Source organism: Chenopodium album, chromosome 21 (assembly GCF_948465745.1).
Source record: "Chenopodium album chromosome 21, dcCheAlbu1.1, whole genome shotgun sequence".
NCBI lineage: Eukaryota > Viridiplantae > Streptophyta > Magnoliopsida > Caryophyllales > Amaranthaceae > Chenopodium > Chenopodium album.
This window is the reverse complement of record NC_137854.1, coordinates 2,221,419-2,235,965: the sequence shown is the minus strand read 5'-3', so window position 1 is coordinate 2,235,965 and position 14,547 is coordinate 2,221,419. Positions and strand designations below refer to the sequence as shown.

At 33.6% G+C, this 14,547-nt stretch overlaps 2 protein-coding genes across 2 annotated transcripts; one reads left to right on the top strand and one right to left on the bottom strand.

Annotated features, from left to right (window-relative positions):
• Positions 1–6,531, top strand: LOC145601272 (CBS domain-containing protein CBSX1, chloroplastic-like). Its single transcript, XM_081657258.1, has 8 exons — positions 1–387; positions 2,929–3,016; positions 3,100–3,164; positions 4,625–4,673; positions 5,148–5,200; positions 5,291–5,406; positions 5,531–5,588; positions 6,184–6,531. The coding sequence occupies exons 1-8, from the start codon at positions 178–180 to the stop codon at positions 6,259–6,261; spliced, it is 717 nt and encodes a 238-aa protein (XP_081513384.1). The 5' UTR covers positions 1–177; the 3' UTR covers positions 6,262–6,531.
• Positions 6,532–12,019: 5,488 nt separating this feature from the next.
• On the bottom strand, positions 12,020–13,089 carry LOC145601145 (ethylene-responsive transcription factor ERF010-like). Its single transcript, XM_081657095.1, has one exon. It carries the CDS (start codon positions 12,607–12,609, stop codon positions 12,064–12,066), a length of 546 nt encoding a protein of 181 aa, XP_081513221.1. The 5' UTR covers positions 12,610–13,089; the 3' UTR covers positions 12,020–12,063.
• Between the last annotated feature and the right edge of the window lie 1,458 nt (positions 13,090–14,547).

Below are 14,547 nucleotides of genomic sequence, written 5' to 3'. Positions count from 1 at the left end.
AATAAAAATAAAAAATAAAAAATAAAAAACACGCCATTTCTTTTATCTTTCTCTCTCCTCCATCCTTACATTCCCAGATATCAGTAGCAGCAGATCCGCTACTTTCTCTCTCCTCACCCTTCAATTATCCTTCGAGTTGATTCTAGAATCTTCTCGTACTCTAAATCAACAACAAAAATGGATTCCAAACTTATAATTGTTGGCGAACTTCCGAATTTTCTCTCTCCTCTTCGTCAGCTTCCTTGTTTACAGCTATGTCGCAGAATTCCTTGTTCTTCTAGAACTTTCCAGTTGTCGAATGATGGTAGTTTGCGGTTTCGCCGCTGTTTCTCCGCCGTCGCTTCCGCCGCCTCTCATAGCAGTACCTTGACCAGTAATTCTACTCCGGTTTGTATTTTCTCTCATTTTTTTTGTTTGATTTGATTGATTTTAGTTACTTGATTTGAATTTGATTTGTACTGTAATAATTGAACCTGATTAAGCGGAATTTTGATTATGTAAGATAATTTAAGGCATAGAATTACCAGGAATTGTGATGCAATTTATAATTAATACAAGTAGATTTTTAGGCGGTTGAGGATAAAATGGTTTTGCATAGAATTGTAAATTAGGGAAGGTATTTTCCTGAAATTATTTGAGATTAGGTTGTGCCAAGTTGATCTAACTCGAACTTAAAATTGAGCTTATCCAGTGATTGAAGAACTGAGGCTGAGATGAATTATACTTTAGCAGATAGGCATTGCAGCTTGACAAGCTTTCCGCGTTTTTTTGATATATTATGTATGTCTCTAATAGATCAATGAAATTTCAGACACTACTTTTGTTTCAAATTATGCGCAACTAAGGGTTTGACACGACTCCTAGGCAAAATTTGTTTGTAAGTGTTGAATGCCTAAATGGAGAGAGAAAGATAGAGATGCATGTGATAAAGAGAGACACAGTAGAAATGATAACTTAGTAAGGAAAGAAAACATTTGTTGCATATAATGTGTAGCATCCATTTTTGGTAAATGTTGCACATAATGTGAAATGAAGGTAATATATAACATTCAGGTTAATTTGGGTGAATTGTGGTGGTGTGATAGGGGTGTACTTTATGCGCGGAAAAGGGAAATAAGGATAATTTAAGAATTTATAGGAGAACAATAGTGAAAATGAGTGGGAGTAAGTAGAAGAGAGGGTGAAAAATGGTCAGTTCTCTCTATACCAGTATCACCAGGAAGTTAGAACATATACTTTTAAGTGATTACAAGATGTTTTTGACAAAAGCAAAACATAAGGGTTAATAATAAGCCAATAACAGCATGCTGTTGAAGGATGAAGGGGAGTTTTTGTTAGAGGTTGGCACAACTTTAAAGTTTGCTTGGAGGATTGATGTGAAGCTCTTTTAGGCTTTTGATGAAATTACACAGTAATTCGTACACCAAAGTAGCCATACAAGTGCAAGGAGGCTCTTCCATCCTTAACCCTATAAGTGCGTAGAGGTTGATATTATTAGATCCTTTACTTGACTTGCAGTTGATTGACATACCAAAGCTTAATCTCTACTCAATCTCGTAAAGGAATCGCCAAATGAGTTCGGCTTTAAACACATTGACACCTCTAATTTATTTGGGTGATTCGGGGTGAAAGAGAGATGGGCAGGGTAAGGTAGCTAGGAGAGTTGTCTTATTTTGGAGTTTTGCAAGTGTGACAGAAAATGTTATTGTACCTGGCTACGGATAGGAGAGGGTTACACTTGTATCAATGAGAGAAACCTTTACCTTTTGAATTATACTTCTATGTAAGGGCATGTTCTCTTCAGATTATTTTCAGTTCAGTTTCAATAAGTTCAGTTCAGTTCTTAATTTCCTTCTCTCATAAAATATTCAGTTCAGCTTAGCTCCAATAAGTTCAGTTCAGCTCAATCAGAACAGGCCCTAAGTTATTGTTGGCATTTACTGTCAAGATTTGAAGCTGGGGCTTTGAGGAAGGTTTGGTTTAGTTGTTGTTCCCAGGGTTGTAAGGTCGTGAATTCTAGTGATGCTCTGTTTTCAGAATTTAGAATCTGTTATGAGTTACGACAACTTGGGAATTCCTGTACAGTTTTTTATAAGCATGGAGGTGAAAGAACTTATTTACGAACTTTTGGTTTTGCTAAAATGTGGTTTGGAGGATAGTTAGATATTGATGCCAATTTGAAGAGAATATTGCCTTTGTTGAAGCTGCAATATGGATGGTCATGATTACTTCCCTACTATCTTTTCTCCGATAGCACTCTCTTTTGTTGTAATAATTTCTCCAGGGGTCTAGAAAGATAGTAACTTTGCTAGTGTTAACTAGCTTGGGGTACTAGTTTCTCTTGCTAGTCACAGGATCCACTTAAGGTGTTGCTCTTTTAGCAGATCCACATTTCTAATTGGAAATTAGGGTTTATTGAATTTAAAGAAGAAGGAGAGAGGATCAAACTCTTGTAGTCAGCATGTATCATGAAAACTTGGTGTTCGCAAATGTGGTTGAGTTTTTCTAGAATTCTAATGGAAGTAGATAATTCTAGGGTCTTTTGTTGACTTTGTCAAATATCTTTGTTTGCTAAATACACCAAGCTCATTTTTTTTTTTTTTTTTACCCATATAAATTGGATGCGGTTCTAATACCAAATTTTCATGTTGTTTAGTTTGTTTACCCCTGTATTTCTATGATGCTCTTCTGCTTTTGAGTAAATGCGTTCTCTGTTGACAATGCTTCTTATATGATTTCTTTGTTATATTTGCTTGTTTCTGTTGACCAATAATCTTTGCAAAATTTTCTCCGTCATCTCATACGGATCAGCTCTTTAGTCCAACCTAGGTGTGTGGGTGGCCGTGTCTATATATAGTTTCTGTAAATGTTAAATAAAATATCTGTTACTGATATAACTTAAAAAGAGAAAATGAATTTATTTTGCAGTCTAGAAATGGAGTATATACTGTTGGTGATTTTATGACAAAGAAGGAGGATTTAGTTGTCGTTAAACCTTCAACAACAGTAGATGAAGGTAGGTTTGGAGTAAATGGTTCTTATATATGCTTATAGTCTTTTAATGCTGTTCTGTAACACGTTTTCTTTTGTGCACTGCAGCTTTGGAAACTCTCGTGGAGTACAGAATTACCGGGTTTCCTGTGATTAATGATGACTGGGAGCTGGTAGAAATCTTATTTCTAAGTCTTTTAGTAAATGATATTCTGAACCTATTGTCTTTGTGCTTATCTTCTTTTACTTGTCACTTGCCTTGTATATTGTGATGGGATAAAATCATGGCATGAAAAGTTGCCTCTGCGTAGATTTTTTTTTCTTCATCCTGGTTTTACAATTATCTGGTGTGTCGTGCTTGCAACTTGACATTTTAGGCACTTGCAATACAATGACACAGGATATGAAGAAAGTGTTAATAAATTTAGGCTCTCATGTACTTTAATGGCCTTCACCTAGTTTTACTTATTATACGTCAATAAGTTCAATATGTTTAGACAAGCTCTAATTGGGGTTGATAAGTTCTTTCCAAGTTCAATTACTAAGATATTCTAATAAGTGAAAATCAGGTGAATGGAGTGTATCCTAATTGTAATTAAGGTTGGACTTGTAGTTTCAGCAATGATGTGTGTGGTAATTATTATAACATGCACTGGGGTTGCGAGACAGAAGTCATGCTTGAGATGGAGTATGATTTAGCCATTTCTTCCCTGTTATATTATACTTCCTCCGTTTTCTTTTAGATGCAACACACACTTTTTCACGGTATTTAAGAAATGTGGGGTTCACATGATATAATACACTTTAAAATGGGATGAGTGGTTGTTAGGAGTGTAATTTAGTGGGCCAAGTCTTTTAAATAAGGGAAATAATATAGTTTTTCTCTAAAGTAACTTTCCTTTTATAGTGTGTTGCAAGTATTGTGACATTTCCTTTTTAGTGAAGTGTTGCAAGTAAAAGAAAACGGAGGAAGTATGTCTTTTTTTTTCTGTACTTGCATCCTTGTTGTCCCTTTTTGTTTCAAGCTTTGTCGTTTATGTTTGTTTTTCTTTCCTTCCAATCTTATCGATCTATCAACTTAATATGCTTTGTCTCTCGTTTAAGTTTCAATGTGTGTATTTGGAACGTGTATCATGCTGCTAATCAATTTTACAAATAGGTTTACTTATCCACATGGAATGTGGAATGTCTAGTACTCTAGTTTATTGATTAATCATCATTTTTGGACTGTTAAGTCATACCATGAGTCTTCCATTACATCTGCCTATATGATGGGTAGTGTTAATTATGATTCAGTATCTTGTAGATTGATGGTGATTGATAATTCAAATCAATGGATTGCACTTTATAATTCATACACTATTCTGGTAGCTCTTCTTCTTCTGATACATGTTACTGGTACCATATATCATTGCTATGAAGATGTTCCAGCATTCTCTGAAGAAGCCACATATAATGCCTAGTTGCCTACTTCTCTTTTCCTCAAAATTTGATGTTATAGTTGTTAGCACAGATATCTAGCATTTTTTAATGTGGAAAATATTAAGAAATGGTTAAAAATGTCAACTAAATGGTTTGAGGGAATTTTTTTTTATTAGATTTGCTCTTGAATCCTGTCTTCTCTTGTCTGCAGGTTGGTGTGGTTTCAGATTATGATCTGCTGGCTTTGGATTCCATATCAGGTGAGATATTATATGAGGGCACTTCAATATATAGCTATTAGATTAGCTCATTGGAAAGGTTGTTCTTTGTCATTATCCTGTTAGAGAAGTTGAGTCAACATTTCTGGTTGGTCTTCACCATAAAATAATTTTCTGTTTATCATTTGTGTTTTTTCCCTTTGGACTCAAGCTCTCCTTATCGTATATTCTGCTAGTTAATTAATGTAATTATCATATCAGGAGATATCACTGTGATCATGAAAATATTGTGTAAAAAAATTTTAGTGAAGTTTTTTCTAATCTACAGATTGCATTTTTCATTTATGTTACATGATTACATCTATGAGTCGTAGTTTTTTTTTTTTTTTTTTTTTTTTTTTTTTTTTTTTTGTGTGTGTGTGTGTGTGTGGAGGGGGGGGGGGGGGGGAGGGGGGTGTGGAGAATATATATTTATAACACTAGCAATAGAAATTCTAATGCTGGTACTCTGTTTAGGTACTGGAGTGGCGGAAACAAGCATGTTTCCTGAGGTTGACAGTACTTGGAAAGTATGTGTAGATGCTCTTTGAAGTTATTCATTAGCTTTTTATGTCAATTTTGTCCTTATATTCACGTATTGATCCTCATTGTCATTGTAGGTATTCAATGAGATCCAGAGCTTACTCAGTAAAACAAATGGTCAATTGGTGTCTGATGTGATGACGCAAGTCCCTGTTGCTGTTCGTGAGACCACAAATCTTGAGGATGCGGCAAGGTTCTGTCTTAATTTTATGATTCTGTCTATGCTATGCTGATTCAATTAACATTGTTTAGTTCCAAATGTAACTTGATGGCAGTTGGCCAATATATTGAATCATTGTAATTCTTCCAAATGACAGATTACTGCTGGAGACAAGATATCGACGACTTCCTGTTGTAGATGCTGATGGAAAACTGGTAAGAATATAAGATTTTTACCCTCTATGAAGCAGTGATAATCTGTTCAGATTTAGAAAAGTAATTATTGAATGCTTAGAGTTTGACATTTCCACATTTGCATTTTGTGTGTGTTTTCATTTTGACAATTAACTTGACAGTGCTTCCCTGGCAAAATCTTGCTGAGAAACAGGCTTGACTTTTCCTTTTTTTTTTCCAACCGTCTCAATGATATTATGCCTTTTCTGTTATAATTAACATTCAGGACAGGTGGACAAGCCAACTGTCCCATGGATGGTTAACATGTTCTGCTGGTTATACACAGATTAGAAATTCAACTATGTATTGACTTTATTAAGAAAATCAGTATTCAACTTGCTGACAGTTTTTAGACCTTGTTTAGGAATCATTTGTTGGCCTTATTATAGCTGAATAATTCCTATTCAACTTAAAGTCATGTACCAAGCATTAGATTGGATGTTTGATCACGGGAAAAAGTACAAATCTAATTAAAAAAATGGTGATTGTGAAAAGGCCAATTATTGAACAAGAGCCTTAATACCTTGCTATGTTTTCATATTTGAGGTTCATTCTTCACTATTCCTTGTGCTTTTAGGTGGGAATCATCACGAGAGGAAATGTTGTAAGAGCGGCTCTGCAAATTAAACGTGAAAGCGAGAAGAAAGGTCAATGATTAGGAGAGACAAATGCAATATGATTGCCAGATTATCCTGATTGGTTGGTGCTGTAGTATTTTACACGAGGTGGGCATGTCTCTGCCTTTTGTAGTACCATTTTTTTGTTTTTGCATATTTTTGTTTTATATAATTTTTTGTCAGCTAGTTATAATATATAAATATGTAGTTACAATTCAATATATTCACTCGAATTGGAGGTTTAGTACGATCCTGATTTATTAATTTACTTCTACTTGTATATCCTAGTAATTTAATGTGCCGTATCATTTCTAGATATACTGTCTCCACTAGCTGCAGTTTCATGAATTTGGATTTTCTTTTGGTTTCCCTTAATCCCTGATATATTCAATATTTTAGGAGTTTTATGTATGCGAGTTCCCACTCCCTCCCTAGCTGGTTAAGTCTACTCAGGTTTCCCACCTCTGGACGACTGGACCTCATTAAGATATGCTTAGCGTGTCGCATCGACTGTGCCTCTTTTGTTTGAGTCCATTTTTCATTGAGCTCCTTGTTCACAATATTTGGTTTATTTGGCATTTCAAGTAGACTAAGATAACTTCTACTCTGTAGTAGATCTAAATATCAAGTGTGTAGGGAGAAAATTAGATTATCAGCTTGGAAGCAATCATATAACAGTGCATTGACATTAGAACAATTTTCGGAAAGTTGAAGACTATGAAGTTGATTTAATCTAGTTTTCCCTAGGCCTAGGTACGCGGGAGTTCCTGTGAAAAGAAAAAATCTTCATCTACCTGGCCAATATTTACCACTAGAGATTGACATTAATAACTTGAAACCATCAAATATCAAATCACTGAGGGTAGATTCAAGCATTATTTCCCTGTTAAATGTTCACTTCTACTATACCAAATCGGAGATCTAAGAGAGCCTATCAAAGGGGCATTTCTGCATTATTTGTGATTGTGATATGTTACTATTTAAAAGTATGACAATCATAAAGTAGAAGTTACTCAGAGTACGATTCTTAAGGCATGGTTGCTTTCAATGCCAAGATTTTTGTTATGTGGTGTAGGGTAATACAGTATTAAGGTGACCCAAGCTTGGTTCACGAGTCACACTCTTTCACACTAATTTAAAGAATGTCCTATAAACATAAATTGGACCACATCATCACGTCTACATTTTCACCTCTTCTTCAACTTATGGCCTGAATTAACACCCAAAAATTTTTCTTGCTAAATTTAACCCTAAAATTAGTAAAATAGACAACCTTTTATTTTTTCCCACAAAGATCGCTAGAATAACATAAAAGTATTTTCTTTCATTCATTTAAAAGTGTGTCATTCTTTTGGCAGTTAAAGCATTAAAATAAAAACACTGATTTTGTGAAAAAAGATAAGACATATGTAGGCCCTTTATAGATGCAAATAAACATTGTATTTCTAACATTACCGAGTATTAATTTAGGGTTGCATGATAAATTCAGTTTTTTTTTTTTTTTTTTTTTTTTTTTTTTTTTTTTTTTTTTTTAAAAAAAAGAAAAAAAAAATTGTACAATTTGGGATTTTACACAACCTTCTATGACCATCTTTTGTTATTTATCCGAAAGGAAAAACATAATCACGTGGGATCTCGTTAGATTGTCTCGACGTTGACTTTTCAAATATTAAAATTTTAGGTAATTCTACATAGTGCCCTTGTGTAAGTGGTTTTTCCAAGTTGTGCTCACTGCTTTTTGATATTACACACGGTACCCGTAAGTTACAATATTTTAACACACCATGCTCTTAACGTTAACCTGACGTTAAGTAGTTCCGTGAGTGATCAGCTAATTAATTTTTTTTTCTCATTTTATGTGTCGGAAAAAGGTTATGTTAGGGTTTTAGGGCTCAATATACTCTTTGAGGGACCAAATTGAGCTTGAAATTGGCAAAAAGAACAAGGACCTATTTACAACCATTGTAGATGCTTATACAAACTGTAGAGTTTCATACATCATTTTCCTTTAAATAAAACCGATCACCGCATATCGTAGATCGAATAGGACCTAAACCGTAGTGATGGATGGAGTTTCCACTTCCAGAATCTCCCGACAAGAAGAGCGCCCACAAAGCTTGTCATTGGACCCTCGAGAAAAATGAGGGGGCATGAAATTTGATATAAATACCAAAACTCTTATCTTATCACTTCACCCTGACGGTTGGCTTTCTTATAAGTAAGTTTTAAAAGTGTATGTGTACTACTTCTCATCACCCACCTCATTTTTCTAACTGACTCACTAATCTCTCTGTACAGTGCTCCAACTATGGTTTTCAACACTACTGTCCTCAATTTTACTATACCTTAAGATAACACACACTTGTGCAGCGGGAATAATATAAAAGATTCCATTCTTTTCGACTTCATCATAATATACGGATAGTAGATTTGACACACCTGTATTTTTTATTTAAGGAAAATTGTAGGTTGAGGAATAAATAAATAACGGATTTTCATGTATAATGTACTTCCTCCGTTTTCTTTTACTTGCAACACTACCCTAAAAAGAAAATGTCACAATACTCGCAACACACTTTAAAAGGAAAGTTACTTTAGGGAAAAACTATACTATATCCCTTATTTAAAGCACATGGCCCACTATATTACACTCCTAACAACCACTCATCCTATTTTAAAGTTTATTATATCATGTAAATCCCACCTTTCTTAATTACCGCGCTAAAGGGTGTATTGCATCTAAAAGAAAACGGGGGAAGTATTAATGTTTACTTGTTGTTAGTTTGGATGTTAGTGATATGAAGAGTAATATAATTGAGATTACTAAGATATGAAATAATAATAGAGTAGTCATTCCTTCCTTCTGCTTGAACGCCTTAATCATATAAATGGGATCGACTAGATGAACCAATATGAGGACTTCTCATGAGGTCCCCCATTCTAATAATAATTAAGATACTAGTGACTTCACAAGATGAAAAGTGGGATCATAGCCATTAGTATGATATATTTAAAGCATTCATGTTTTTTTTTTTCATCATTATTTTTAGAGAATTCATTAGTGTTTCATCCAACTCCTAAGGGTTTCAATTCATAACATGTCCTTATTAGCTTCAAAGTGCACAAGCTGAGAGAGATTGAATGCAAGAGAAGGCTAGCAAAATAGTAAAAGAAGATTCGAAAATGCAACTTTATTAGTGGAAGGGTAATAATTAATGAGAGGAGGGGCAAGAAAATATATAAATAAATAAATAACAAAGAAAAGGAAAAAAAGAAAAAAGAAATGCATAGTTTATGAACATGGCTATGATCCAATTGGCAACTGGGAATGATTTGAAGAGAGTCAAGACATTGTACTCTCCAGTCTCCATGCATGCCTTACAAAATCTTTTGTTTGACACATGATCACCTTTTCAGATAACATTACTATACCCTTTCTTTTTAATAAGCTTTTCTTTTCAGTTAAAGGCCAGGCCATTTTATAAAACAATACTAATTAATATAATCTCAAAACTTATCTTTGAGGATTCAAATAGATATGAATAACTTTATTAAATTTAAATTTAGTGTTATTTTATTTTATAAGCAATTAGATATTCAATATGATGGGTTAGAGGAGAGGTGCAAGGGGCAAAGCGGTGAAGGAACAAAAATGAGAGAAAAGTATCATAAAAGTGAATGAAGTTCGTTTTTTGGTGCAAACATTAATATTATACTCCTAAGTCCTAAGTTATAAGCATGATTGATTTTATTTTTTAGATATTAAAAGAAGGTTGTAGTTACACTTCACCATAAGCTCAATTTCAAAAGGCTCATTTATTGACATGTAGGAAAGAATAAAGCTACTGGGAACTTGTTTAGTTGTTTCCATAAGTTGAAAAACATTGGGGCTTAATTTCAGTTTCGTTCAGTTTAGTTTAGCTCCAATCAGTTTTGTTCAGTTTAGTTCAGCTCTAATCAGTTCAGTTTGGCTCAGTTTCAATAAGTTCAGTTCAGTAAATGTGAACATGCCCTAAGTATATCATAAAAATGTGCACTCCTCCTATTGTTCAAAAAAAAAAAAAAAAAAAAAAACACGACACTTTTTTTTGGAATGATAAGGAGAAGGATCTAACTACTCTTCAATCCTTATGATTTTATTATTCTAGTATTTGTGGGTCAGACATTGAGAAAAGTTAAGGGAAACTAACCCCTTTCAAAATATCATTACTCGGTACCGTATAATTCTAATTTCAAACTTTTAAGGGCATGTTCACATTTACTTAATTTCAGTTCAGTTCAGTTCAGCTCCAATCAGTTCACTTCAGTTCAACTCCTAATTTCCTTCTCTCATAAATTATTCATTTCAACTCATTTCAGTTCAGTTCAGTTCAGTTCAGCTCCAATCAGTTCAGTTCAGCTCAGCTCAGCTCAGTAAACGTGAACAAGCCCTAAGATCTAACATAAAACCTCGTTTAAAAAATACGGAGTATCACAATACATGCTTTCCACGACAATCCAGTATTATACTTCAATAGAATATTTAATTAACATCAACTTAAATTGACAGTTCACTAATAAATACCTTAAATATAATTTCTATCTTTCACTCCATTCACTTAATTTGTGCATCCTTGATTTTGTTTTCCTCACTTTAAGGGGGACCAAACTACTCCTACCGAAATAGTGTGTCTATGGCCTGTACATATATATACAGAGCATAACTATTAGCCTAATGTGAGCTTGTGACACTTGAAATAATTTCAATGTGATTAGTTACCACTCACCTAACATTAACTTTTTGGTGAAGCAAAACACTTAAGACATATCATTTGTATGATCTATGTTCATATTTTAAAACGGTTTTAAACTATAACAAGAAACAAAGTAGGAGTTGATATTACAGCCCAAATTCATTGTTGTACAAGACTTTTTGACTAATTTTGCACATACAGATGTATTTGGCACAACCCTCTTGACTAAAATTACATATTAATAATCCCTGCCTAGAATTCAACTACTCGCCAAATTATCAAAAAACAATTCTTCAACTTACATATTAACGTATTATTATTATTCATTGAGACGAATTCAATGCTCCGGAAATATATAATCAAAGTAAGATATGTAACTAGTATCTCTTCAAGTTCGTGTTACACACTTGCACAGCTAAATTACTAGTAAGAAAATACTGCTTAAAAAAAAAAAAAAAAAAAAAAAAAGAGAAATTAGCTAGGATAGCAACAAAAACCACCATGCGAGCATGAGTCCACAATTCCTGCAAAAGCATTAACAGGAAGAGAAACCCAAGAAAAATACAGACTATAATATTAAACAAAACAAAGATGGATAAAAAGGAAGCTACTAAACTGTATTAAAATTAACCAAAAAAAAAAAAACATGTATTTACAATATTTTCCTCTTACATCCCCCAAAATTTCCTTTTTCCTATCTTCAAGGAAAAAAAAAAAAAAAAAAAAAAAAACAAAATCAAGAAAATAAAAATCTATCTTAAATCTAAAAAAAAAAAGAAAGAAAAAACGGATAGTGAGAGGAAATAATGGATTTTTGAAAGTGGCCCACATAAAAATTTGCAATTATAAGGAGTAGCAACTAGCAATTACTACTTTTCTTTTTCTTTTCTTTTTTTCTCTCTCCTCCGTCGCAGCCACCGACATCCAAACCTGAGCCGCAACCTTCGTCAGTTGTTGCTTTTCTCTCTCTTTCTATCGACAAACTATTTCTTCTAAAAAAACAATTTTTTATAATCGAAAAAAAAAAAAGAGAAAAAGAAAACTCTTCATTTCTTTCTCTCTCTTTCTTTCTTCCTCTTTCAAGTTTCAACCAAACAAACCAATCAATCAATCATCCCACTCTTCCAAATCTTCGGGTTCGGGTACCTTATTCAAATCGGGTTTCTCATCAACAACCCACCCACACCCAACAAACCCACTACTCCTCTTTTCTCTCTCCTCAACTGTTACCTTACTCTCCGGACTACTACTACTATGATTATCGTGTTCGTGTTCGTGTTCGTGCTCGATGTTTATATGCCGGTTGATGCTATTATTCGAGTTAGTCCGTTGAAAAGCGGTCTCGAGAGCATCAACCCTAGCACCAACCTCAATAGCTTTTTTTCGGATCGAAGCAGCCGATAAATCGCTAAGACGACACTCCCCCATCAACAACTCAGGAAAATTAAGCCGTGCGGATGGACCGCGGAGATAATACACGGCCGTGTCGTAAGCTCGTGCGGCTGCAACCGGTGTTGAATACGATCCTAACCATATTCTTGATCGTTTATTCGGCTCTCTTATCTCTGCAACCCACTTCCCCCACTTCCTCATCCTTATCCCTTTGTATGGCTTCTCTGCTCTCTCTCTCTTCTTCGTTGACCCCGCTTCCATGCTTGCCTTCTACTAGTATATACTTTCTACAACTATTCTTGTTTGTTTGAAGAATAGAGGAGAGAGAAAATTAAAAGAGAGAGGAATTTTGGGGTTTTGGGGATTGTATTTGTGAGTGGGAAATAAAAATAGGGTTGTTATATATTTATATTTATATCAAAAAAAAAAGTAATGAGTATTTTATTTAATGAATTTAAAAGAAAAGGGAAAAAGATAATAAGTGGGAGGAATAATAAGATATCACCGACATGGGTGGATGTAGGAGAGAGGGGGCCTTGAAAAATAAAAATGTTGGTTAAGTTATAATTTTGTGGGGGGATTAATGGACGGCATGTCCACAAAGAGGAACAGCTAGATTTATAAAAGCTTTTTCATAAGTCATTTTCTCTCTCTTTAATTGTTTATATTGGAGGTTACCTCAACTTATCTATTTTCTTTGCAACTTGAGAGATGAGGCTGCGTTTGGTTTTATTATAGACAAGCTAAGAGATTAGATTAGATTATATGATTTGGGTTTGGAGGAAATTTTTATTATTACAAATATCTTATTTGTATGTGGGTAATGACTGGTGTGGTGGGTGTCTTGTGTGGGGTTAAGGGATGGATAGTGAGAGGAGGGTGGGAATTTTTCGCAATTATTACTCGAGTTTTTTCTTCGTTAAATCATTATGATTTATTTTCAAGGATGGGTGTACTCGGGTGTACGAAAGATAAAGTTTATGAGGCCGGGATTGATGAGTGTGTTGTTTTGTGTCATTTACTCATTTGACGTAAGATTAACTTGGTAAGGAAATATAATTGAAGTACTGTAATGTCAAACAATGTTGTGATTGCTCTGCTGATTATTATAGAATTATGTTTGTTAAAAAGGGTTTTTAATAATCCGATATAACTTAATATGAGTATAAAACGTTGATCTGAGCAACATGCGGTAACATTATTCAATCCAAATTAAGACTTGCTCACTTGCTCATCACTTAATAAAAATCTCGCCTTATATCATTTCTAAAACTCTTTCCTTACATCTCCTCCTACTTTTAACAAGTACCTAAGACGTAAATAAAACTGCGAGTATTGAGATCGAGTTAAGGTTTATTTTTTTCCTTTATTGTTTAAATAAAAAAATAAAACTATCACGTCATATACAAAGGATGTAAGTACAAAAGAAAAATTATTAACAACTTGATTTTTTTTTTCCCTATATGTAATGTACTTTCTTATGAGTTGTTCTAGGAATAATTGATCCTCTAGAAAACTTGAGTTGATAGTTCGTGGGAAGAAAAAAAGCATATTATGTTCAATATAATATGATTAACATATTCCTAATAACGAGTACTTATAATTGATGCAATAATATCAGCCCCAGGTTTCAATCTTGTTGGCAAATAGCTATGCAACATAAATTATTTTTGTCAAAAACCTTTAAAAATAGTAGGATATAGTAGAAACAAAACAACAAAAAATTAAAAAAATATTCTTTGAAAATAAAAAAACTTGCCAGATATAGACCACACATACTAATAATAGTTGTGCGTCTCCAATTATTGTTATTTTTAAATAAATATAAAAGGAAATAAATGATGATGCTTTTTGTGTACGACTGACCATACCATGTTATCAAGATAAGAAAACAAAGTAATTCCTATAACACGAACGAGTATCTTTGTTTCGAATATTTAAAAAAAAAAAAAAAATTGTGATAATAAAAAGGAATTACGAGAACATTATTGAGGTGAATGATTAGTGTTAGTTTCGTACTCTAGTTTTTTGTTTTATCGGCTTTTTCTTTGATTGGCTTTAAAATATTTGATTATAATAATAATAATATAATATATGGTACTCGTATGAGGTTTATGAGAAGAGGGTAGAAGGTAGGTCGGTGGTCGGTGGATATACTAGATGGATAGATACCGTTATGACTTGACTTTCCGTCTCCGC